Source organism: Lepus europaeus, chromosome 3, assembly GCF_033115175.1.
Source record: "Lepus europaeus isolate LE1 chromosome 3, mLepTim1.pri, whole genome shotgun sequence".
NCBI lineage: Eukaryota > Metazoa > Chordata > Mammalia > Lagomorpha > Leporidae > Lepus > Lepus europaeus.
The window spans coordinates 81,064,217-81,088,841 of NC_084829.1; the positions used below are offsets into that span (position 1 = coordinate 81,064,217).

Sequence of the window (24,625 nt, forward strand, 5' to 3'; positions counted from 1 at the left end):
TTATGTATCACTAAGAGAAAATGAACCACCTTCTAGGTTTATACTACAGAAAGTGCCAGTTAATTTCCAAGGAAGATGTCACTCATGATACGAAGCTTTTCTGTGTGATGCTGCCACCGAGCACTCATCTTCAGGTGCCCACTGGGCAACATGTTTACCTCAAGCTGACTATTACAGGTAAGAGAACAGAGGCTTTGGGCGCATTTCTGCTTCCTCAAGTGGTTCACATTCCGTGTTGATGTCTTTATGAAGCAACCATTTAGGTTATTAATAAGTGTTTCTGGGCAGCAAGTTCAATAACTGGTATCTTCCCAAGTGCAGTTATTGCCAAAGTATTTTAACTTACATATGAATTAGCTTTATATATATCAAGGAGCCACATAAAAAGCTTTTGTCTTTCAAATGTGTGGTGATGCTTCTGTTTGGAATTTGGTTAGCTAAAGCTATAACATGAATTCTTTATTTTATCCTTTTATAGAAATCATATATTCTTTTTATTTTAGAATTTTTTAACTTTGCCACATTCAATTTAAACATTTTATATATATATATTTATATACACATATGTACAATTTTTCTTAAAGAGATTAATATCACATGGTAAGGGATTCATGACAATGATCATGATGTGGGGAAAGAAGAGCATATTATTATTTATATAGTATGATTCAGTGAAGTAGTACTTAAAACTACCCAATGATGTAATATCCACACAATTTTTATACTCTTTATATTAATCTCCACAAATAAGAAAAATTGTGATATTTGTCTTTCTGGGTTTGGCTTATTTCACTTAGTAATTTCTTAAAATTAGTTGAACATTTTTTCATTTAGTTACCAAGATTCTTTTATATAAGTTTTAACTATTAAAAATGTAAAGTAAAATAAATTCTTCCCCTTCTCCACATACTTTCACTGGCCGTCAGCAACCATTTGTAAATTCCTTCTTACATCCATCCCTGTGGTCAGCTTTTGATACAACTTTTGTTGTGGTCTATTACAAAGCTTAAATGCTCATGGAATAGACTGCTGTCTATTATTAGCATATTATTATTTCCATTATAGGTTTATTATTGCTTTTGTTAAAAGTATGTCAACATATATAAGCATGGAGTATATACACATGCGTATACCATATACCTGTAAGACATACAGTTAGAATTATTAATATACATTAGGGACATCATCTTATATATATATATATATATATCCATAAAATCATAAAATATTTTATGTTTCATCTTCATTAAGAGTTTCTTAGATTTTTAGAGTTTAACTTATTTTTTGTGTTTTCTTTCCTCTAGGTACAGAAATAGTAAAGCCATACACACCTGTATCAAATTCCTTACTCTCAGAGTTCAAAGAACCAGTTCTTCCCAACAATAAATACATCTACTTTTTGATCAAAATCTATCCAACTGGACTCTTTACACCAGAACTTGATCATCTTCAAATTGGTTAGTATTTTTGTAAACCTTGTGCTCTAGGTTGAATCAAACTAACTGTAGTTATCTCCAAATGGAAGTCTGTCAGATATCTTCACTCAAGTTTAAGATATTTGGCAGTCAGCCATTTTCTGTTAAGTCTACCTCCTAGTGACTTTGTAATCTTTTTTCCTATCCCTTCTACCACCCTGTTATGGCAAGCCTTCGTCATTTCTCTCTGGTCTCTAACTGGTTTTTCACAATTCTTTCTACCTACTGTTGGTCTCTTTTTGTTTATCTGCATTTTCCAGTCCTTGGGAATGGACTTAATCATGTTGCTCTAAAGCTTTGAAACCTCTGCTGGTCCCCATTACCTGTACTGATTCAGTCTTCTGTGTTGCCTACGGAACATGATCTTTCCAGCTTCATCTCTTGGTATACAAAAATACTGTACTCCTGACAGTTCTACAAGTTTGTCATCCACATTCATTGGTACATTCAGTTATTCATCAACCCTTTCTCTACCGGTCAAGTGCCTTACTTTGTAAAAGATCCAACAAAATATCACTTTCTTTGTGAAACCTCCCTCCTCAGAAACCTCTAATAAATAGAATTACCTCTGTTTTTAACTCTGTTATAAGAACAAATACATAATAGAGTGTCAATAAATGTACTTAAAAGAATGGATAGGGGGCCAGTGTTATGGCAGAGCAGGTTAAGCCTGTGATGCCAGCATCCATATGGGCACTGAATCAAGACCTGGCTGCTCTACTTCTTCTTCCATTTTTAAAGATTTTTTTTTAAAATTTATTTGAAAGTCAGTTACACAGAGAGAGAAGGAGAGGCTGGTTCACTCCCCAATTGGCCGCAGTGGGCGAATCTTTGTTAATCTGAAGCCAGGAGCCTGGAGCCAGGAGCTTCTTCCGGGTCTCCCATGTGGGTGCAGGGGCCCAAGGACTTGGGCCACCTTCCACTGCTTTCCTAGGCCATAGCAGAGAGCTGGATCGGAAGTGGAGCAGCCAGGACTTGAACTGGCGCCCATATGAGATGCTGGCACTGTAGGCAGTGGCTTTACCCTCTGTGCTACAGTGCCGGCCCCTGTTCTACTTCTGATCTACGTCCCCGCTAATGTAGCTGGGAAAGCAGCAGAGGATGGCCCCAAGTCCTTGGGCCCCTGCACTCAAGTGGGACAGCTGGAAGAGGCTCCTGGTTTCTGACTTTGGCTTGGCCCAGCCCCCTCATTGCAGCCATTTGGGGAGTGAACCAGCAGATAGAAGATCTCTCTCTTTCTCTCTCTTGCTTTTCATTTCAAATAAAAATTTTTGAAAATCCTTCAAAAAATTAGGTAAAAGACCTATAATAAATACTTTGGGATTAATGACCTCACTTCTTGCTCCAACTCCTATTCTCTTATGTTTTCGGCTCCTAGTTCTGTATTTCCTTTCTACTGCTTTTTACCTAAGACAAAGTGTTCTAAGACAGCATTATCAATATATTAGAGTAACATTGAAATGGATCACTAAAATTGACAAATTAAAAAAAGTCACATTTCTTGGAAATTCATCTTAGAAATCTACGTATAATTGTTATGGTTAGTCATTCATGATTTGTTACATAAATGAAAATAGTGTTTGTGAATGTGAACGTTACATCCATATGATTCAGTGGAAACTTAAACAGTGATATTACAACTCTTTCTAAAGATTCTGTGAACAAAGGAAAGTGGAGATTTCACCTAGAGCATGGAGCTGGAAAACTCAAAGAACAAGATGAAGTATTATTTCAGCTTCATTCAGGGAAGCTAGACATGATATAAATACTTGTGTCACTTAAAGAGTTGTATTTTTGCATGGTAATGATAACTCATGAACCCTTACCATGGTGTAAATGAAGTGTCCCATAAAATTATTCACCCCTTTGTTTCAATCCTTGTTCACCAAGCAACTTTTATGTGATTAATATGGTTTTCCAAGTGTTTTGATACAAGGAACAAAGTACTTGGGTTGGGACATGGAATGTTCAGTTCACTAGATACTGTCAGTCACTTGCCATTTTTGCATGTGTATTTTAATGTCTTATGAATTTGATTAGTGTCAGTTACACTGCCTGAGTTTAATCAGAGTTGTGGCGTTGGAAGGATTGTGAATAAAAGTTACCAATAACCATCTGCCTATTTCCTAAGGACATGCTGATCTTCTGATCCCTTTCAGTCTATAACAAAGTGTTTCTGTCACTTTCAAATGCTTAATTCATCAAATCAAGATTGTTACTATCCTGTAATGCAAAATACCAAAAAATTTTTGAACATCCATGCATTTTAAAGTAATTGGACTATTTAAAATAATTTAAAAATCATGAACAGCTTTATTTTTCATTTTTAAAATTATAATGGAAATTTCCAAATGTAGTCCTACAGGCAGTTTTCTTATATGAGTAATTCATGGTGATTAAAGCAACAGCAGTAAAGAATATGGGCCCTAATTTCTTAACTGTGTTGATCCTAGATTAGAAAGGTACATGCCCCAGGTACAGCTGACTGCTTTTCTGATTTTGCTGTTTTTATTTGAATTAGAACAGCTTTTCTTACTTTAATTGATGTGTCATTTAAAAAATTTGATGGAGGAGAAGTTAGCATATTAACTAACCTGAGATTGTAGAATACATTTCTATTTCACTTTTCTCTCCAACTAATTGTATTACAGTGGCTAATAATCAGTATGTACACAGTGGATATTTTTTGCCCAGTACCATACAGTGCAGATGTTCATGAACTCTAACTTTTAGATGCTTGTAATTTAGTCTAGCTACAATCCTTTATGATAATTTATGGGTAAGTACAGTATGATACTTTATATATCACACTTCAGATGATTTGAGAAAATAACAGTGGGGCATAATAAAATCTCCTTATTAACTTGATTATAATGATATAATTCAGGCATATTTGGGGGCCTAATGATAACCTCTAGCACTTCTTAGATCCTCTAAAGGGTGATGTGCTCTCTGAAGTTATTTAGCACTCATCATTGTTCTACCTGTAGCTACTTTTAGCATTCTCAGTTTCTCTGCTGGGTTTTTCATTTTTCTGATTTAGTTTATATTTCATTGTATAGGAGATTTTGTTTCTGTAAGCAGTCCTGAGGGCAATTTTAAAGTATCCAGACTCCAAGAATTAGAAGATCTCTTCTTATTGGCAGCTGGAACAGGCTTCACACCAATGGTTAAAATACTGAATTATGCTTTGACTTATATACCCAGTCTCAGGTATGTAATTTTATCTGTAATTACTATCCCTTGTGAGGCTGTTTTATTAGTATAAAGCTTTCTAAACTGAGTATGCATCAGACCCTAACAAACATATTCTTACTTCCTCGTTTATCATTTCTTAGTCTTGCCTTCTCCAGACCTAGCTATTTTATTAACTTAGATCTATTATCTCATGTTAGTTTTTGATACTTTTGGTTCTAAAAAATATTCACCCTAGTTCACTGTAGACTTTCAATTTGTATGTAATTTAAATGTTTTTATTTAAATCTTTCTGATTTTGCTTTTTCTTTCTTTTAAGGAAAGTGAAGCTGATGTTCTTCAATAAAACAGAGGATGATATAATTTGGAGAAGTCAGCTGGAGAAATTAGCATTTAGAGATAAAAGGTACTAAACTGGTGTTAGTTCTGCATTTAAATATTCATACCTCTATAGTAAGTGCAGGCCTCATATTCTTTGGTTGAAACGTTGAGTTGACCAGGAAGCTCCTCCTTCATAAAACCCTAATCAGTAATGCCCTGAATTTAAATCATATGATTGCCCCCTCCCCAAGAAATACTATCTAAGTATGTGTCAAAGAAAATGTATATTGGACTCTCTGATCATGTTACGTAATTTTTACTGAATTTTACTGAATATTTCATTATAGTCATTTTGGCAATTAAATATTTTCCTGTTGCAATGTAGCAGATAAAATAAATTTGGTGAAAATAGTTTCAACAAAATTAAACACCTTATAGGATTTACTAGAGCCTTTAATATGCTAATATCCATTGTAACTGAGAGAGATTCTTAAGCATTGTTTAGCAAGATTCTCTTCATTTTTGGATTAGCACTTTTTTTAAAAAACGATTTTGTTTTCCTTTAGATTCTTAAGGTCACAGCAAATACATGCCTGTTCTCAATTCTCATATTAATGCAAAGAGAACAGATTCATTGTAGTTCTAGTGCAGAGAACAGAAGAAATGAAGTTCCTAGATACAATTTGTATCACTAATAATCCTCAGTATACAGTTTGAGAAATGCTGAAACAGGCAATAGAAAAAAAAAATTTAGTCAAGTTAACTCACTGGTATAATGAGGCAGAAATTAAATTTATTTCAATAAAAAACAACCCAGCACAGTCAGCTGAAATAAAAATATAATTTAACAAGCATATGGCACATCTCCCCTAAAGATTTGAAAGCAATAGGAAAGTCAGAACAAGTTTTTTGTTTTGTTTTGTGTTTTTTACAAAGAGTGAACTGGATAAGCTTTCACACTTTCCAAAGCGTTTTTGTAACAAATGGTATTTCTGAGACTCTCAGGATGTGATAAGTTGCACAAAATATCTGATGTAAATGTTTGCATTTATAATAACATAAATTCTAGACCTTTTCATTAGAGTTAAAATCCTTAGGAACTCAGCTATCCCAGGGGTGCCAGGTTTTTCTAAGTATTTTCTGAATATCTGTAGTAAAATAATACAATGATCTTTTTAAGATTTTTATCTCCTTGTTTGTTGTTTCCCATCATCTTCCCCTTTCTCTTTTAATAAATGACTTCCACAAATTAACAATAATTTATTCTTAAAATGTTTACTATTCTTTAAAAGCTTAAAACTGAAATCTACAAATATTTACTATATTTAGGTAACTGTATAGCTATTTTAGAGAGTGATTTAAAGAAAAATTTTTATGTATTTAAAGCGTGTTTTATGCTTGCAAGCATTTGTTGAGAAGCCTAAAGATCTAAATTCTAGTTCCTATTCTACTCCTCTATAGCCTGAAACTTTATTCAAAAATTACTTCATTTTATGGTCTTGTCTCTTTATCTTCACCATAAAATAACTGTGTCTGTCTTGCTTATTTCATAAAGCTGTTGTGAGAGTTGTAGGAATTAATATAGGTGCTTTGGAAACTGAAATCATCCCTTAGATGTTTGTATTGGGCTTATAGAGAACCTTTATGTACATGTGTTTGGTTTCTTAACTCTCAGAGCTCCTGTTTTCCTAAATAGACATTTAAAAGAGTGTCAAATTGTTAAATCAGCAACAGGAGTCACTGTGTACTTACACCCCATGTGGGATCTGTCCCTAATGTGTCGTCTAAAGCCAAGTGATGCTATAACTAGTACTGAAACAGTATTTTTATACTTTGCGTTTCTGTGTGGGCACAAACTGATGAGGTCTTTACTAATTATATACTGAAGTGATCTTCTGTATATAAAGAGAATTGGAAATGAAAAAAAAAAAAAACAACCTGGTGTTAAAATGGAAATGGCATAGAAAATTAATTAATTTGAAAAAAAAACTATGTAGGATCTCTGTCTTTAATGTGCTGTACATTGCTATTTAATGCTATAATTAGTAATCCAATGGTAGTTTTTTCACTTTATGTTGCTATATGGGCAAAATGTTGAAATCTTTACCTAATATATACTAAACTGATCTTCTGTATACAAAGAGAATTGAAAATGAATCTTTACATGAATGGAAGGGGAAAGGGAGCGGGAAAGGGGAGGGTTGCGGGCGGGAGGGAAGTTATGGGAGGGGGGAAGCCATTGTAACCCATAAGCTATACTTTGGAAATTTATATTCATTAAATAAAAGTTTAATAAAAAAAAAAAGAGTGTAAACAGATATAGCTTAGTTTGTTAGCTAGGGTTGGTTTTTGTTTTTTGTTTTTTTAAAGTATCTCTAGTGGTTTGATAAAGATCTTCTTTGAGATAGTTTCCTCATAAAAATTCTAAAAGAAATTTAACATTTTAATAAAGAGACATACTTCTAGTTATTAAAAGGAGTTAAACTTGATTTTCAAATTAATTGGTGAAAAGGAATGTGTTGACATCCTCTGAACATAAAGTGTCTTTTAACAAAGTCAACTTTGCTTTTGTTTTGGGCTTCGTAATTTGGGTTGGTGGGATTGCATAGGCTGGAGTATTGAGGATGTTCAGGAAAGGCCTCCTTTTTCCCTTCTGGATGCCTGGCTCTAACAGCACTCACCAGGAGAGTGATGCTCTCAGTGTGCTGAGAGAAGTGGTAGTGTTTTGACTGCCTGTCTGCCTCCTCCCTCTCTCTGCCTTCTCCTTGTCTTCTTACTGTCTCTTGCTCACCTCTGTGTGCTCATTCCCTCTACTGCTGGGCCTTTTCCTTCCTTTCCCTGGAGACACTCTATTGAAGGGCTTCTGGCCACTTGTGTGATTCACAGTACCCAAAGATTTCATGGTCTTTTGTGAGTGAAGTCAGGACTGACAGGAAAACAAAAGATCCATGTTTATGTAGATGGTTTTGGAACATTTATCAGGAATTTTGCCGTATCCTATGGCTTTTTGTAGAAATTGAAGAACTCTAGCCTTAAAGGCTTACACATGAGTTTTGGTAATGCTATTATATCAAAACAATTATTGTGCCCATAAATGAGAGCGAAAATAAGCATTCAGTTTTAATGTCGGGTGATTTTAGTCATCTCTATTTTTAGTTAGCATTTAAACCTGTTCATTTTTTACTGTACTGAGTCACTCTTTCCCACCCCTTGACTCCCATTTTTCTTTCCTGGTTTTGGTACTAAAGTTTCTGATGATAGAAATGTATTATCTGAACACATTTCCTTGATTAAACTACTATTGGATTGTGAACATAGAAAAAGGTTTCTGAAATGTTGTAGTTGAAATACCCTTCTCTGTAGATTTCAGTCTCAGCCTTCCACATAATCCTTTGTAGAACAAGAAGGGATAGGAAGAGTTAGGCTAGTGGGTGAGCTAATATTTTCATGTTCAGCAAGCATGCTATGCTTGTCCTCAGGGTTTATCTGGATGAAATCATTAACAGACAAAATTCTTCAAAATAACATTGTAAAATAGCAACTGGTTAACCTGTGATCTTGAGCAAGTTACTTGCTGAGCCTTGATTTTCACATCTGTTAGAAGAGAGACAAACCCACCTAATAGACTCACTTGGGTATGGGGATTAATGAGCTACCATATGTAGTATTAGCATGCTTGTAACATTTTTGTGAAATAAGTGTGCATATCTGCTCTACCTGTATGGAGGCCCTTACGGAAGCTTAAAATACTGCATTGATTTATTTTCTCATGCATTCCCAGGAATGTGTCTCTTCGTTTTTCCTTTTTTCTACTCTCAGTAGAAATGCCAAAAATAAAAAATAAACAGGTGTTCTATCAGTATTTTTGAGGATATTTTTCATTCTATTTTAATCTGTTATTAAGTATGAAGTTTGAACAGAAAAAAAAATGAAAGCTTACCAAATTTTACCTAAATGTGTTCATATACTTGATTATTAAATCCAGCCATTGGGATTCAATTCACAGCATTCCAAGCCTTACAAAATCATGAATATTTCTTAAGATGCAAGAAAACTGTAGGCAGCCCATAAGTCATAGACAAGTCAAGGTCAGTCTTGGCTTGTGGAATTCCTGGGATGAGAAAGTCACGTACTCCCATGTTGAAGGAGGATGCACTATTAAAATTAACTATGTTATGACTGTGTTGCAGGAAGCCTGATAAGTTGCTTGCATGTGTTGTTAACTTCTGTGTTGCCTTGAGCTGCAGCTGGTTATGTATAAAATATCTCTGAGACGCAGGAATAAACAAGCCTTGATCAGTCTTGTTGTCTTGGCTCCATTCTCTGTGTCCTTGTCCCTCTTTTCATTCCCACTGCCTCCTTCAGATTCCGTTCGACTGGTGTGGCTGGCCCACACAAACAGTAGGTAAATACTATGTGCAGTAGATAATCTAGCTAGTTATTTTATAAAACTGAAATTCAAATTAAATTTCAATTACTCTTCTCTCAAATATGTGAGCAGTGTTATAAGGTTCAGTTGATCTAGTCTTATACATTGGTCTACCTTTTCCCATAAATATAATGTACTGGTTCAGTTTGACAATGAGGTTAACTTCTGGACAGTGTTCTGTAATAATATAAACAAATATTTTCCCTCCTTTTCAGTCATTTGGGGAGGCAGTAAAACTATATTAATAGAGCTAAAATGTTTACATTGATTTCTCCTTTTGTTTATAAAATTAATGCATATTTATATAGAAAAATTATGAGGAAGAAAATCTTCCATAATCCTGTCACCCAGAGAACAGTTACTAACATTGTGATCTGTTTGCTTACATTTATGTACACATGTTCACATGCACAACTTTTTGTTTTGTATTTTTAAAACAATCTGCTCATGCTTATTATACTTCAAAAAAGTTTATTTTATTTATGATACAAACATACACAGAGAGAGCGCCCATCTACTAGTTCACTTCCCCAAATACCCAGGCCAAATCCAGGAGCCAGAAACTCAATCAGGGTCTCTTGAGCCATTATCTGGTACCTGCCAGTTGTGCATTAGCAGGAAGCTCCAGAATGAGGAGCAGAGCTGGAACTTGGTATAGGATGCAGGGGCCCCAACCGGCATCTTAACTGCTAGGCCAAATGGCTACTTCTTATATGTTCTTTTTGTACTACATGGTTTTATAACCTCATGTTAGTGTATTATATGTATTCTATGTAAAGAATATTTCTACTTAGTCTATTATATTCTATGCAAAGAATATTATCAGCCAGTGATTCTCAACATGAAACAACTCCACTGCTTTGGCATTTTTTTCTGGAAACATTGTCAAAACTGAGGGAGGAGGTGTTACAGACACCAAGTTCATGGGCCAGAAATGCTGCTAAACATCATACGATGCAGAAGATAGCCCCCTACAAAAAAGAAGTATTTGGCCCAAAATGTCAGATTGCAGGTTTAGAAACAGCAGTGTACCATAGTTTATAATAACTACATGGTACTCAGTCATACCATATTGTACTTAACCACCCCTCACAGTGCTCTGAAATCATCTGAAACTATCTTAATTCTAAGTGCTAGAAAGAAAAGAACATGTTAGTATAAGACAGTATTTGGGGAGGCTCTTTTGTATATAGTGATTGCTGCTATAAATGGGAACATCGGAGGTAAGAAATAAAACATAATTCTGTAAATATTGACTATAAAATTACAGAATATTAGAAGTCTAATAGGTGATGTAGGGCTGGTGATGGGGTGGGGAAGAGGGTGCACAGCTGCACCAGCCACATCTTGTTTCTGTCCTCATACTTGATTCTCCCTTCACAAGTGAAACATACACTTCAGCTTTCTCTGAAGATTTACATTAATGTGTGATCAATTCCTACTGCTATTCAGACAGTGTATCAGTTAACTCACTGGAACATGGAGAAATGCAGTTGATCTGATGCTGTTGAAAATTTGAAGAATTAATTGTAAGGGGCCAGCACTGTGGCGTAGCGGGTAAAACTGCCGCCTGTAGTACCAGCATCCCATATGGGTATGGGTTCAAGACTCAGCTGCTCCACTTCTGATCCAGCTCTCTGCTATGGCCTGGAAAAGCAGTAGAAGATGGCCCAAGTGCTTGAGCCCCTGCACCCACATGGGAGACCTGGAAGGAGCTCCTGGCTCCGGGCTTCAGATCGGCCCAGCTCCAGCCATTGCAGCCATTTGAAGAGAGACCCAGGGGATGGAAGACTTCTCCTTCTCTCTCTCTCTCTCTGCCTCTCCTCTCTCTGTGTTAACTCTCTCAAATAAATAAATAAATCTTTTTTTAAAAAAAGAATTAATTGTATTTGCTAAAATGGAGCTATCAGAGCTAGTATAACACTGAATTCTGAATTTACTGTGGCTTTTTACCAGCAATTTACTTGACAAGATTGCTAAGCCTGTGAGAAAAAATGTTCTGTCATTACACTGTGAGACTTGGTTTGATGTTGTGCTTTCTCATTTTAATTCTATTCCCTTTCTTTTGCTTTCATCTATTTAGTTATAAACTATTTGAGTGCCTCCTGTGTGTTGGCCACTAGGCATACGGTGATAGCCAAAGCGGACATGGTCTCATGTGGAAAGTAGACAATAAAGTGGTCATCTTGGTGACTGCACGTTTACAACTGTGGTGCTTCCCTATAGAAATGATGCTTAGCTCAGGACTGAAGGGGCGTAGAGTGCAGAGTGCAGGGTGGTGGAGAAGCCTTACAGAAAGCAGAAAGAGAATGGCCAGCATAATGGCAGGGCAGACTGAGAGAAGACAGTCAAGAGCAAGGACTCCAAATTGAATGCGGAGAGCTAGGCAGAGAGAGGTTCCCAGCATAAACCCCTCACTTCTGGTTTGTGCAACCAGGTTGATAATGGTGCCATTCACAGAGATAATGTCAGGTGTGGGGCAGAGAGATCCTAAGTTAAGTTTGAATGGCCTTGATTGCCTAAAATGTCAGATAACCTTGTTAGTCAAATTGCTCATAAGAATCTGCAAATCATTGGAGAGATTTGGAACGGAGATTGCTCTTTCCTGTGATTTATATGAGCAGATTGTTAGTGGAAATAAGAAGTTGTTTGACATCTCTTGGGGCTCTCTTTCTAATGAGTTCAGTAAAAGCCAAATTGCTTTCCATAACTATAGCTAAGTCAGTACTTGGTAAATAATGGATTTACCTGTATGTTTTTGTCAAATATGTACTTATAATTAACTTTAGTGATTTTTTTTTTAGCAAGTATACCAATCTTTATATTTAAATTACTCTTTTGATTGGGGAGAGGAATGTTTTACTAAACTTGAAACATGGTAGTATGTTTAAAATAACACATTTTTTAAATTTGTTTCTTTTCCCTAGATTTGATGTTGAATTTGTTCTCTCAGCACCCACTTCTGATTGGAATGGCAAACAGGGACACATTTCACCAGCTCTTCTTTCTGATTTCTTAAAAGCAAGTTTAGACAAATCCAAAGTTCTCATCTGCATTTGTGGACCAACACCATTTACAGAAGAAGGAATAAGGTAAGTAGGAGTGTGATAGGAAACAGAATATCCAACACCATGAAATGGAGATCTCTCATAAAAAGCAATTGACTTATTTCTCATTTCTTCTCATTCATATAAACCTGCAATTTAATTATTTGTTACAACTTTTAAAAATAACAAAGCTTTTAATCTTCATGTGGTGAAGGATTGGGAGCCAGGATTATGCTAGTGTTAGATATGAACATAGAAGTAAAATACAGCCAGCAATCTGTGTTTTTTGCTAATAACACACAATATGGATACATTCACAAGATTGATACCATAATCTTATTTGGGACATAAGGCTGGCTCAACCTCTTCTTGGACCAGTGTTTTATGGTGTATAATAATTAATAAACAATGGTCCTCTTATTGTAACGTTCAATCTTCATTCTCTACACTGGGCAAGTTAGTAAAAAAACAATACAGTGACCAAAAGGCAACAAAACAAAAAGGAGAGACTAAAGCATAAATAAGGTCAAATAGTTGAATCTTGGGTGACAAACAATGGTAGTGGCCATGTTATTTGAAATTGATGTTAATATGATTTAACTCTAAAGTGATGCTTTAAAATACATGATTAAATATAGCTACTGTTGGGCTTCTGGGTGAATTTATAATATGACTCTTTTTGTTGTTTAGTGTATGATTGAATCTGATGTTTTCTAGATAATTTTATATCTTGCAGCTTTATTTTTATTTTTTTTTAAAGATTTATTCATTTTTTGGAAAGACAAAGTTACAGAGAGAGGGAGGGACACAGAGAGAAAGATCTCCCATCCACTGTTTCACTCCCTAAATGGCCACAACGACCAATGCTTGGCTAGGCTGAAACCAGAAGCCTGGAACTCCATCTTGGTCTCCCACATGGATGGCAGTGGCCCAGATACTTCGACCATCTTCCTCTGCTTTCCCAGGCACATGAGCAGGAAGCTGTATCAGAAGTGGGCAGCCGGGATTCATATGGGATGCCAGTGTTGCAGGTGGTATCTTAACCAGCTACTCCACATGCCGGCGGCCCCTTTATTTTTGTTTTAATTATCAGATTCATCCCAGCCAGTAAATAAAGGCATTAAAAATCATTTCCATGCCATATTTTAATTAAATTTAAGTATATTTCTAGCTTTAATAGTTCAGAAAAATACTCTTCTAGTTAACCTTCTCACCTTTGATAAAATTTTAAAGTTCACATTTAAAATTACTCTTTTAAGACTCAAGCAAAACTTAAAATTATAGTTAAGATCTAGTATGGTTTGGATATAAAGTAATTTTTAGGAAAAAAGATTAAGAGCTACACTGTGTCCTCCTGTCTTGACACTGTTATTTTAGAAGTATCAGCATAGATTGCAGTATAATACTTTTCAATGATTGGAGTCATAAACTCTTCAGTCTCAGTAGGAAGGAATTTGTTGTATAGCCTCCTTAATAGAACTAGATTTTCTCACATAAATTACAGGCTTCTTGAAGACTCAGATTTTGTCTATTGATTTCATACAGATCTTACCCAGTTCTTTGCATACTATAGCCTCAAGACATGTACATGGAATAGAAAGTAGATCATGCTTTTGTATTTTTGTTTTTTAAATTGACTAATCTATATAGCTTTCTTTTCTTGATTTTATCTCAAAACTAATCATCCAGAGCTATAGTAGCCAGTTTGCCAACAATTTCTCAGGAATATTATTAATTGTTAAATATGGAATACAAACTGCTAAGCACCATTGAAATGCAGCATGGAGTTGCCTTTTGAGATGTCATTTAATTCAAATCAGCACATGTAATAATTCGTAGCATCTGCGCTGTGACTTTCAGTTGAGGATTCATTTGATTCCCTTGTCTTCCCAATCATAATGGATGTGGAATAGCTCTCATAATTTGGCATGGATCCTTTATTCCACATGGTTTTTGTTTTTATGAAACGAAACTCTGTGGGATGTCTACTCCTGGGGCCCTCCAGAATTAATCTCTTGTCTGCCACATAGGTTATATGCATAATCATTGCAAACATATGCGCCGTATTTTGTTGGACATTTGTCAAGTTGTGTGATGTGGTAACAGGGCAGGATTCAGAAACCTACTTTTAAAAAAATACATATAAATAATTTGGAATTACTAAATGCCCACTTTATTACAGAGATGAATAAAATAGTCTGTGCTTTCAAGGACCACAGTGTCTGCTGGTGGAACAACTGCATATACTAATAACTAAACTATGACTCAGAATATCATAAACATTCATATGAGAAATAAAAATAAATAAATAGTTGTTAGAAGATTAATTCCTTTGTTTGAAAGACAGATTTACAGAGAGAAAGAGAGAGACCGTCCATCTGCTGGTTTACTTCCCAAATGATGTAACAACTGGGACTGGACCAGGCCAAGCTAGGAGGCTTGAACCCCATCCATGTCTCCAACATGTGTGGCAGGGGCCCAAGGATTTGGACCATCCTCCACTGCCTTTGCAGGCAGGGAGCTGGATTGGAAGTGGAGCGCCTGGGATTCAAACCGATTCTCATATGGGATACTGGTGTCACAGGCAGTAACTTAACCCACTGCACTACAATGTTGCCACCTCCCCTTTTCTTAAATAACCAAAAAGATTATTTATTTTGAACGGCAGATTTACACACGAGAGAGAGAGAGGTAAAGAGAGGAAGAGAGAGGTGGAGAGGAGAGGAGAGGGGAGGGGAGGGGAGGGGAGGGGAGAGGAGAGGAGAAAAAAGAGAGACAAGTTACTTTGTCTAGGAGTATTTACACTGGAGAGATGGAAACTGCATGGTCAGAAAAGGCCTCTGCTTTGAAGGATGACTAAAATGTTACATGACAGAAGAGGTGGAGAGGAAAGAGAGAGAGAATGAGCAGAAGCATTAAGGGTCCAGGCATTCAGAAGACTAAGTTGGTTTGAGTAGAGAGACTGCTTGCCTGGGGGCGGCAGGAAGAATGGCTGGAAAAGTAGGATTGTTCAGATAGGGAGAGGCTTGACTGGTGCATCTGGTTGGCCTTATCACTCCTGAGTTTTGTGAATATGGGTATGGATTCTAGAAGCTGCCAAATGGAGGTTGAATCCCAGCTCTGCCACTTAACAATCATCTTAAAAACATTTGCTGGGTGTTTGAGGGCCAGCTACTTAACATTTTTAGGCTTTAGTACACTCACCTGTAAAAAGGCATACATAGTAATTCTTAAGCTTGTAAAGTTCTTAATACAGTAACTGGATATAATATAGTAAGTACTAAATAATGGTTACTGGGGTGGGCGTTGTGGTGCAATGGGTTAAGCTACTGGTTGCAGGACTAGTATCCCATATATGAGCACTGGTTCAAATCCTAGCTGCTCTGCTTCTTTTTAAATTTTTTTCTTTTAAAATATTTAAGAAAAATAAATTTCATGTATTTTATATATACAGATTTAGGAGCATAGTAAACCCTCTCTCCTGCCCACACTCCCACCATCCATTTTTACTTTTGTATTCTTTCTTTTAATTTTTACAATGAAATACTTTCAGATTATTTTATAATGATAAGATTAGCACTCCACCAAGCAAAGAATCCAACAAATAATAATAACAAAAAAACTTCACTGTTCCTCAATAGTAACGACACGGATGTAAACAAAATATCAAATCTCAAAATCTGAATGTTGCTCATATATGTTACATTTTTCAGTACTCTATTTAGTTACCACAGATCAGGGAAAACGTGATAATTTGTCTTTTTGGGACTGGCTTATTTCACTAAGAATAATCATTTCCAGTTGCATTTTGTTGCGAAAGACAGGATTTTATTCTTTTTTAAGGCTGAGTATTATTCCATAGTGTATATGTACCACATTTTCTTTATCTAGCTATTGGTTGATGGGTATCTGGCTTGATACTATATCTTTAAGCTATTGTAAATTGAGTTGCAATAAACATGGGGGCACATATAACTCTTTAATATGCTGACTTCATTTCATTTGGGAAATCCCCAGGACTGGGATGGCTGCATCATATTGTAGATCTATTTTCAGAATTCTGAGGAATTTCCTTGCTGTCTTCCAAAGTGACTGTTCCAGTTTACATTCCCACCAACAGTGGATTAGGGCACCTTTTCCTCTACATCCTCACCAGCCTTTATTGTTTTTTTAATTTCTGTATGAGAGCCATTCTAACTGGCATAGGTGAAATGTCATTATGATTTTGATTTGTATTTCCCTGATGGCTAGTAATCCTGAGTAGTTTTTCATGAGTTTCTTGGCCATTTGAATTTCCTCTTTTTAAAAATGCCTGTTCAGGTCCTTTCTCCAATTCTTAACTGGATTGTTTGTTTTGTTGTTGAGTTTCTTGAGCTCTTTATAGATTCTGGGTTTTAATCCTTCATCAGTTGCATTCTTTGAAAATATTTTTTTCACATTCTGTTGGTTACCTCTTGACTTTGTTCAGTGTATCCTTTGCTGCACAGAAGCTTCTTAGCCTGATGTAATCCCATTTGTCTATTTTTCCCTTTATTCCCTATGCTTCTGGGGTCTGTTCCAAGAAGTCTTTCCCTAGGCTAGTGTCTTGCAGATTTTTCCCGGTGTTCTCCTCTGTTAATTTCATGGAATCAGGTTGTAGATTTAGATCCTTGATTCATTTAGTGTTGATTTTTCTGTAAGGTGTAAATTAGGGGTTCTTGTTTCATATTTCTGCATGTGGAAATCCAGTTTTCCTAGTACCATTTGTTGAAGAGACTCCTTTATCCAGGGATATAATTTTAGCTCCTTTGTCAAAGATTAGTTTATTGTATATATGTGGATTGAATTCCATGGTTTCTGTACTGTTCCAAAGGACTTCATGTCTATTTTTGTGCTAGTACTAGGCTATTTGATTATGACTGCCCTGTAGTATATCTTGAAATCTGGTATTCTGATTCCTCTGGCTTTGTTTTTGTTGTGTAAGGTTGCTTTAGCTATTTTGGGTCTCTTGTGTTTCCATATGAATTTTAGCATCATTTCAGTTTTTCCAGATCTGAGAAGCATGTCCTTGCTATTTTGATTGGGATCTCATTAAATCTAAATTGGTTTCAGTAGTATGGTTATTCTAATAGCATTAATTCTTCCAATCCATGAGATGGAAGATTATTCCATTTATTTTTTGTCTTCTTCTATTTCTTTCCTTAATGTTTTATAATTTTCATGGTATACATATTTCCCTCCTTGGTTAAATTTATGCCAAGATATTTAAATTTTTGTAGCTATTGTGAGTGGGACTAATATTGCAAGTTCTTTGTGTGTTGATTTTATATCCTGTCACTTTACCAAACTCTTTTATGTGTTCCAATAGTCTCTTAATAGAGTCTTTTGGTTCCTCTCTACATAGAATCATATCATTTGCAAATATGGATAATTTGATTTCCTCTTTTTCAATTTGTATCCCTTTGGTTTCTTTTTCTTCCCTATTAGCTCTGGATTATAGTTCCAGGACTATATTGAATAGTAATGGTGATAGTGGGCATCCTTGTCTGGTTCTGGGTATTTTCAAATTAAGGTGATGCTGAACTTATAGAAGGAATTTTGGAGGATTCCATGCTTTCACTTGTTTTAAATAGTTTGAGAAGAATTGTAAGTAGTTTTTTTTTTAAAGTTTGATAGAATTCAGCAGTCAAGCCATTCAGTCCTGGGCTTTCCTTTGTTGGGAGGGTCCTTTTTACTGATTCAATCTCTGTCTTGGTTATTGGGTGTGTTTAGGTTGTCTGTGTCTTTGTGAATCAGTTTTAGTATATTGTATGTGTCCAGGAATCTATCAGTTCTTCTAGATTTTCCAGTTTGTTGACCTACTGCTCTTTGTAGGCATTCCTGATGGTTGTTTTTATTTCTGTTGTATCTGTTGATATCACTCCTTTTTCATCTCTGATTTATTGATTTAGGTATTCTCCTATTTTTTTTTGATTAGTTGGGCCAGTGGTTTAGTAATTTTTTATTTCTTAAAAAAAACTCTTAATTTTACATATCTTTTGTATTTTTTTGTTTCAATTTTATTTATATTTCTTTTCTTATTTATTTCCTCCTACTAATTTTGGGTTTGGCTTTGGCTTGTTGTTATTTTTCTAGGTCCTTGAGATGCATTGAGAGCTCATTTGTTTGATGCATTTCCAATTTCTTTTTAAAAAAATATTTATTTTATTTATTTGAAAGACAGTTACAGAGAGAGGTAGAGACAGAGAGAGAGGTCTTCCATCCGCTGGTTCAATCCCCAGATGGCTGCAACGGCCGGAGCTGGACCGATCTAAAGCCGGGAGCCAGGAGCTTCTTCCAGGTCTCCCGTGTGGGTGCAGGGGCTCAAGGACTTGGACCATCTTCTACTGCTATCCTAGGCCATAGCAGAGAGCTGGATTGGAAGAGAATCAGCCAGGACTAGAACCGGTGCCCATATGGGATACCAACGCTTCAGAACAGGGCTTTTACCCACTGCACCACAGCACCAGCCCCTCCAATTTCTTGATGTAGACACTAATTGCCATAAACTTCCCAGTTGACACTGCTTTTGCTGTATCCCATAAGTTTTGATCCCTTTTGATTTGATCCCTTTTGATCCCTTTTGATTTCTTATGACCCATGTTCATTCAGGAGTGTGATGCTAGATCTCAATGTGTTTGCATATTTTCTAGAGATTCTTAAGTTGTGAATTTCTAGTTTCATTCCATTGAGGTCAGAAATGATGCATGGAATGATTTCAGTTTTTTTTTTTTTTTTCTTAATTTGCTGAGACTTGCTTTATGGCATAGCATATGATCTATCTTAGAGGAATTTCCATGCACTTATGAAAAGAATGTGTATTCCTGAGTAGTTTAAGGAAATGTTCTATAGTTATGTTAGGTCCAGTTGATCCATAGTGTTGATTAGCTCTGTTGTTTCATTGTTGATGTTCTGTCTAGTTAAACTTTCCACTGATGAAAATGAGATGTAGAGGTCTGCCATTACTATTGTGTTAGAGTCTATGTCTCCCTTTAGTTCCATATGTTTTAAATAGCCAGACACCCTGGCATTGGATGTATACACATTTATTTTAGTCACATGTTCCTGTTGAATTGATCCCTTAATCATTATATAGTGCCCTTCTTTGTCTCTTTTAACAGTTTTTGTGATAGTCTATTTTGTCTGATATTAGGATGGCTACACCACCTCTTTTTTGGTTTTCATTAGCATGGAATATCTTTTTCCATCCTTTCACTTTCAGTCTGTTTGTATCTTTGTTGGTTTCTTGTAGACAACAAATAGATGGGTCTTTTTATTAATTCATTCAGCCTGTTTGTATCTTTTAATTGAAGAATTTAGGCCACTTGCATTCAAGGTTACTATTGTTAAGTAACAACTTAGCCCTACCTTTTACCCATAAATATTCCTACTGTTTACATTGGATTTCCTTTGTACTTTTATTAAGAGGTGTTCTGCCTTCATATTCTTTCATAATGATGACTATCTTTCTGTGTTTCAGTGTAGCACATCCTTAAGCATCTTTTGAAGGCTGGAAAAGTGGAGGCAAATTCTTTCAATTTCTGTTTGTTATGGAAGGTCTTCATTTCACCTTTAGGAGAGCTTTGCAGGGTATAGTATTCTGAGTTGACAATTTTTTTTCCTTAAGACTTGGACTATGTCTCTTGTGTTTCCATATGAATGTTAGGTTCATTTTTTTTCTAGATTTGCAAAGAATGTTGTTGGTATTTTCATTGGGATTACATTGAATCTGTAGATTTCTTTTGGTAGTTTGGACATTTTGATGATATTGATTCTTCCAATCCATGAACGTGGAATATTTTTCCATTTTTTATGTCTTCTGTTTCTTTAGTGTTTTGTAATTTTCATCATAGAGCTCTTTGGCATCATTGGTTAAATTTATTCCAGGGTATTCAATTTGTTTTGTAGCTATTTTGAATAGGATTGATCTTAGAAGTTCTTTCTCAGCCGTGGCATTGTCTGTGCATACAAATGCTAATGACTTTTGTGTATTACTTTTATATCCTGCAACTTTACCAAACTGTTTTGTGAGTTCTGATTCATTCATTCTCATTCTCTCTCTCTCTCTCTCTCTCTCTCTCTCTCTTTAAGATTTATTTATTGGATGTGAGGGCCATCTGGCTGCAACATCTGTCACCCCATTGATCACCAGGGTTGATTTGGCTGATCTGGCTGGCTAGGCAGGTGTCCCCTTCCTCCCTCACCACTCCACATGCATCCCTCCTGAAGCTGCGCACTCAGTCAAAGAGGACGGCCTTCCCCTCTAGATCAGGACTGGTCTTTGGTCAAGGGTATACGAGTAGCTGCTCTCCCCTGTTAGAACCTCCAAACAAGCTCTCAAGATTTATTTATTTATTGGAAAGGCAGAGTTACAGAAAGGCAGAGGCAGGGAGAGAGATAGAGGGCTTCCATCCACTGGTTCACTACTCAAATGGCTGCAACTGCCAGAGCTGTGGCAATCCGAAGCCAGGAGCCAAGAGTTTCTTTTGGATCTCCCATGCGGGTGGAGGGGTCCAAAGACCTGGGCCATCTTATACTGCTTTCCCAGGCTATAGCAGAGAGCTTGATTGGAAGTAGAGCAGCTGGGACTTGAACTGGTGCCCATATGGGATGCCGATACTGTAAGCATCAACTTTACCCATTATACCACAGCACCGGCCCCCTGATAGTCTCTTAGTGAAGTCCTTTGATTCCCCCATATGTAGAATCATGTCATCTGCATTAGGGTTAGTTTAATTTCCTCCTCTCCAATTTGTATACCTACTGTTTCTTTTTCTTGCCTAATAGCTCTGGCTAAAACTTCCAGCACTTTAATAAACAGCAGTGTATGGGCATCCTTGAGTGATTCTGGATCTTAGGGGGAATGCTTCTTGTTTTTCTTCATTCAGTAGGGCATTGGCCATGGCTTTGTCATTAATTGCCTTGATTGTGTTGAGGAATATTCTTTCTACACCCAATTTGCTTACTGTTTTCATCATGAAAGGGTATTGTATTTTATCAAATGCTTTCTCTATATCTATTGAGATAATCATATAGTTTTTGTTCTTCAGTTTGCTAATGTGATGTATTACATTGATTGATTTGTAAATGTTGAACCATCCCTGCATACCACGAATAAATCCCACTTGTTCTTGTTGAATGATCGGTGGGGATTGTAGATTTTTCCCATTTGTAAAATCCCCTCGTCCTGTGCACATGAGAGCTGCTGCAGCCTCTACTGGTGTCAAGATAGTGCCTTCTTCTGCCACACACTGGGTGCCCTTGTTAGGGGACAGGGAGGAAGAAATGTGCTTTTCTTTCACTGGACTTTTTGGTGCCTGCCCCCTGCTAAGGCTCCAGGCAGGACTCAAAGTCAGTGTGGTCTGCAAGTTTCTCCCTCAGGCAACATCACCAGTGGTATGGGCTGCCACAGTTGGCCCCCACCTTGCTTTCAGAAGCTAGCATCTCCTCCAGCCCTTGGCTTTGAGAGTCTTGGTGGTTTCTCTGCTCACTGCTGTGTATCCTCACTTTCCACACTGCTCCACGATGTCCCTATTCTTCATTTAGAAAATCTAATGCAGACTTCTCTCCAGTTTGCTGCTGGGAATATACTTCTTCTGTTTTTCTTGTGTTACCTTTCCCTGGTCAAATCTGCGTGTCTTTCCCTATTCGGACATCTTGGAATCCTCTCAGCCTGGAGCTGCTGTGGAAATTCCTATGGAAGCAGCTTTTCCCTTCAGGACACACAGGGAACCAAGTGGAGCTGGCTGTGGCTGCTGTGCTTCTGATCCAGCCCCCTGCTAGTGTGCCTAGGAAAGCAGCACGGTGCTTGGGCCACTGCCACCTATGTAGGAGGCCATGATGGAGCTTTTGGCTCCTGGCATTGGCCTGGTCTACCCTTGGCCATTGCAGCCATTTTAGGGAGTGAACCAGTGGATGGAAGAGCTCAGTCTCTGCCCCTCTCTGTGTCACTTTTCTTTTCAAATAAATTAAATAAAAATTTTTAAAAAATAAATAATGGTTATTTTCAGCAGGATATTAGACAGCAATTTCTAAAAATTTCAGTCACTATAGTGTTTCCCAAGTTGAATCAGATCTAAACAGTATGTCTGCCTTTCCTTTTCACTGGGAGATAATGAAGATAGAACACTAGGGGAATCAGGTTCTTATTTTGAAAACTCGTGAGTAAAGGGAAAAAACATTTCTTCTGCCTTTTCTATGTGAGCCATACTATAAGATAGCCATACAATAAATTGACAAAAGTTACATTCATATATTCAGAATTCCTCACCTGATGAATGAAAGGGTGATAGAAGTAGAGTATCATCAAATTCATTCCCTAATAAACTGATGGATCATTACTTGCATCAGTGGTTGCTAGCATCCAAAAAGAAAGACAACCATATATATGCACTTGCTGATGGAAGAGTACTACCTATAACATAGTCTTGTCAGAAAGAATTAATAAACCTATAAATCTAGCTATTCAGTTATGAGAAGAGGACATGGAAACAGTATTAAGGAATATCACAGTGATGCAGCAAAATGAGGACTGTGAGAGACTCAACAAATAAAAATCTGTTTGGCAACAAATTATAGGGGGCAGGAGAAAAAAGGGGTGATCTTGTAAATCAAAAGATACCTAAAAGAATTGTCAGCTAATGACAAGAGTAAACTTAAATTGGATCATGGTTCAAAGAAGCTACTTTTAAAATTATGGCATTTATGAGGCGATTGAAAATTCAAAATTTGAGGGGCTGACGCTGTGGCGCAACAGGTTAAAGTCCTGGCCTGAAGCGCCGGCATCCCATATGGGCGCTAGTTCGAGACCCGGCTGCTCCTCTTCCAATCCAGCTCTCTACTATGGCCTAGGAAAGCAGTAGAAGGTGGCCCAAGTCCTTGGGCCCCTGCACCCACGTGGGAGACCCTGAAGAAGCTCCTGGCTCCTGGCTTCAGATCGGCGCAGCTCTGGCCATTGCGGCCATCAGGGGAGTGAACCAGTGGATGGAAGACCTTTCTTTCTGTCTTTATCTCTCTCTGTAACTCTGTCTTTTGAAATAAATAAAATAAATCTTCAAAAAAAATTTGAAATTTGAACAATTATCTTTTATAGTAGTGATAATTATATTTTTAAAAATATATGCTAAATAGAGAAAATGAAAAAGTACTGATTCTGATGTTAAACTTTGATCTTATTTCTTTATTTTTTAACATTTCCACTAAGAAACTTCTGCTCTCTGTTGTTTTTCAGGTTGCTGCATGATCTTAACTTTTCCAAAGATGAGATCCATAGTTTTACAGCATAATGAAGACCTGTCATTGTCCTTAACTAGTTTACCTAAATTTGTGATGGCTTAGGGTTTTTTAAGAACATTTTTGTATATACAAAAAGGTTAACTAGAATCCAGGCTTCCATTTCTGAAATGAAATCAACTGTTTTCTTCTGTATAAGTAACTTCTTGGCTTTATTTTGTACCATAACTTATTTTACTACTGATATTTGAACAAGAAGTTGGTCTTGGCAACAAATATATACAAGATTCTTTGTTATGAATCATAAATTTCCTTACCATTTAAATCTTATTACTGTTGTACAATAAGCACTTGTATTTATGACATAAAATAAATGATCACTTCGATCATGTTTCTATGCTGTAAAATGTCTTATTAGCAATACAAATTCAATTTTACATTGCACTGTTAACTCAGGAAATGATCATTTATGTTCTGGTTACTGATATTAAAACATGGAATGTTTTAACTTATTAAGTGATCCAAAAATTTGTTTGTATGTATCTGGTATTAATGCAGAGGTGAATAAAGTTATACTTAAGTGTTTTTTAATCCTTGTTTAGGAATGCGGTTGAATGCAACAATATTGGGCCAGTGTCTTAAGTGGAAATAAAGAAGGCAACAGTATAAAAGATACTGGAGACATTTCAGACATGCACCCTTGTACTAGCTATGTTAGAGAGCTTATGAGGAGAAACGTAGCAGTTATTTTGATTCTTAGTCAAAACCAAAGGCATTAGGAAAAGGAATGAAAGTGTTGCATCTGGTTCCATGGCCTAAATTAATCACTTAGTGCTTTGGAACAGGTTAAAGTTTAATTCTTTTTAGCCCATTGAGACTAGCTGGAGAGCTGAGGAACATTCTGTTCT

General features: G+C 36.4%; 1 protein-coding gene across 1 annotated transcript in view; it reads left to right on the plus strand.

The window, feature by feature from the left end:
* Positions 1 to 24,308, plus strand: part of LOC133756039 (cytochrome b5 reductase 4) — a 105,878-nt gene extending 81,570 nt beyond the window's left edge. Inside the window, exons 11-16 of the mRNA XM_062186445.1 lie at positions 37 to 177; positions 1,305 to 1,457; positions 4,538 to 4,688; positions 4,990 to 5,076; positions 12,348 to 12,512; positions 23,716 to 24,308. Of these exons, the coding sequence (XP_062042429.1) occupies positions 37 to 177; positions 1,305 to 1,457; positions 4,538 to 4,688; positions 4,990 to 5,076; positions 12,348 to 12,512; positions 23,716 to 23,770 (752 nt within the window). The 3' untranslated portion in view covers positions 23,771 to 24,308. The remainder of the gene's footprint in view (positions 1 to 36; positions 178 to 1,304; positions 1,458 to 4,537; positions 4,689 to 4,989; positions 5,077 to 12,347; positions 12,513 to 23,715) is intronic.
* Positions 24,309 to 24,625: the final 317 nt, after the last annotated feature.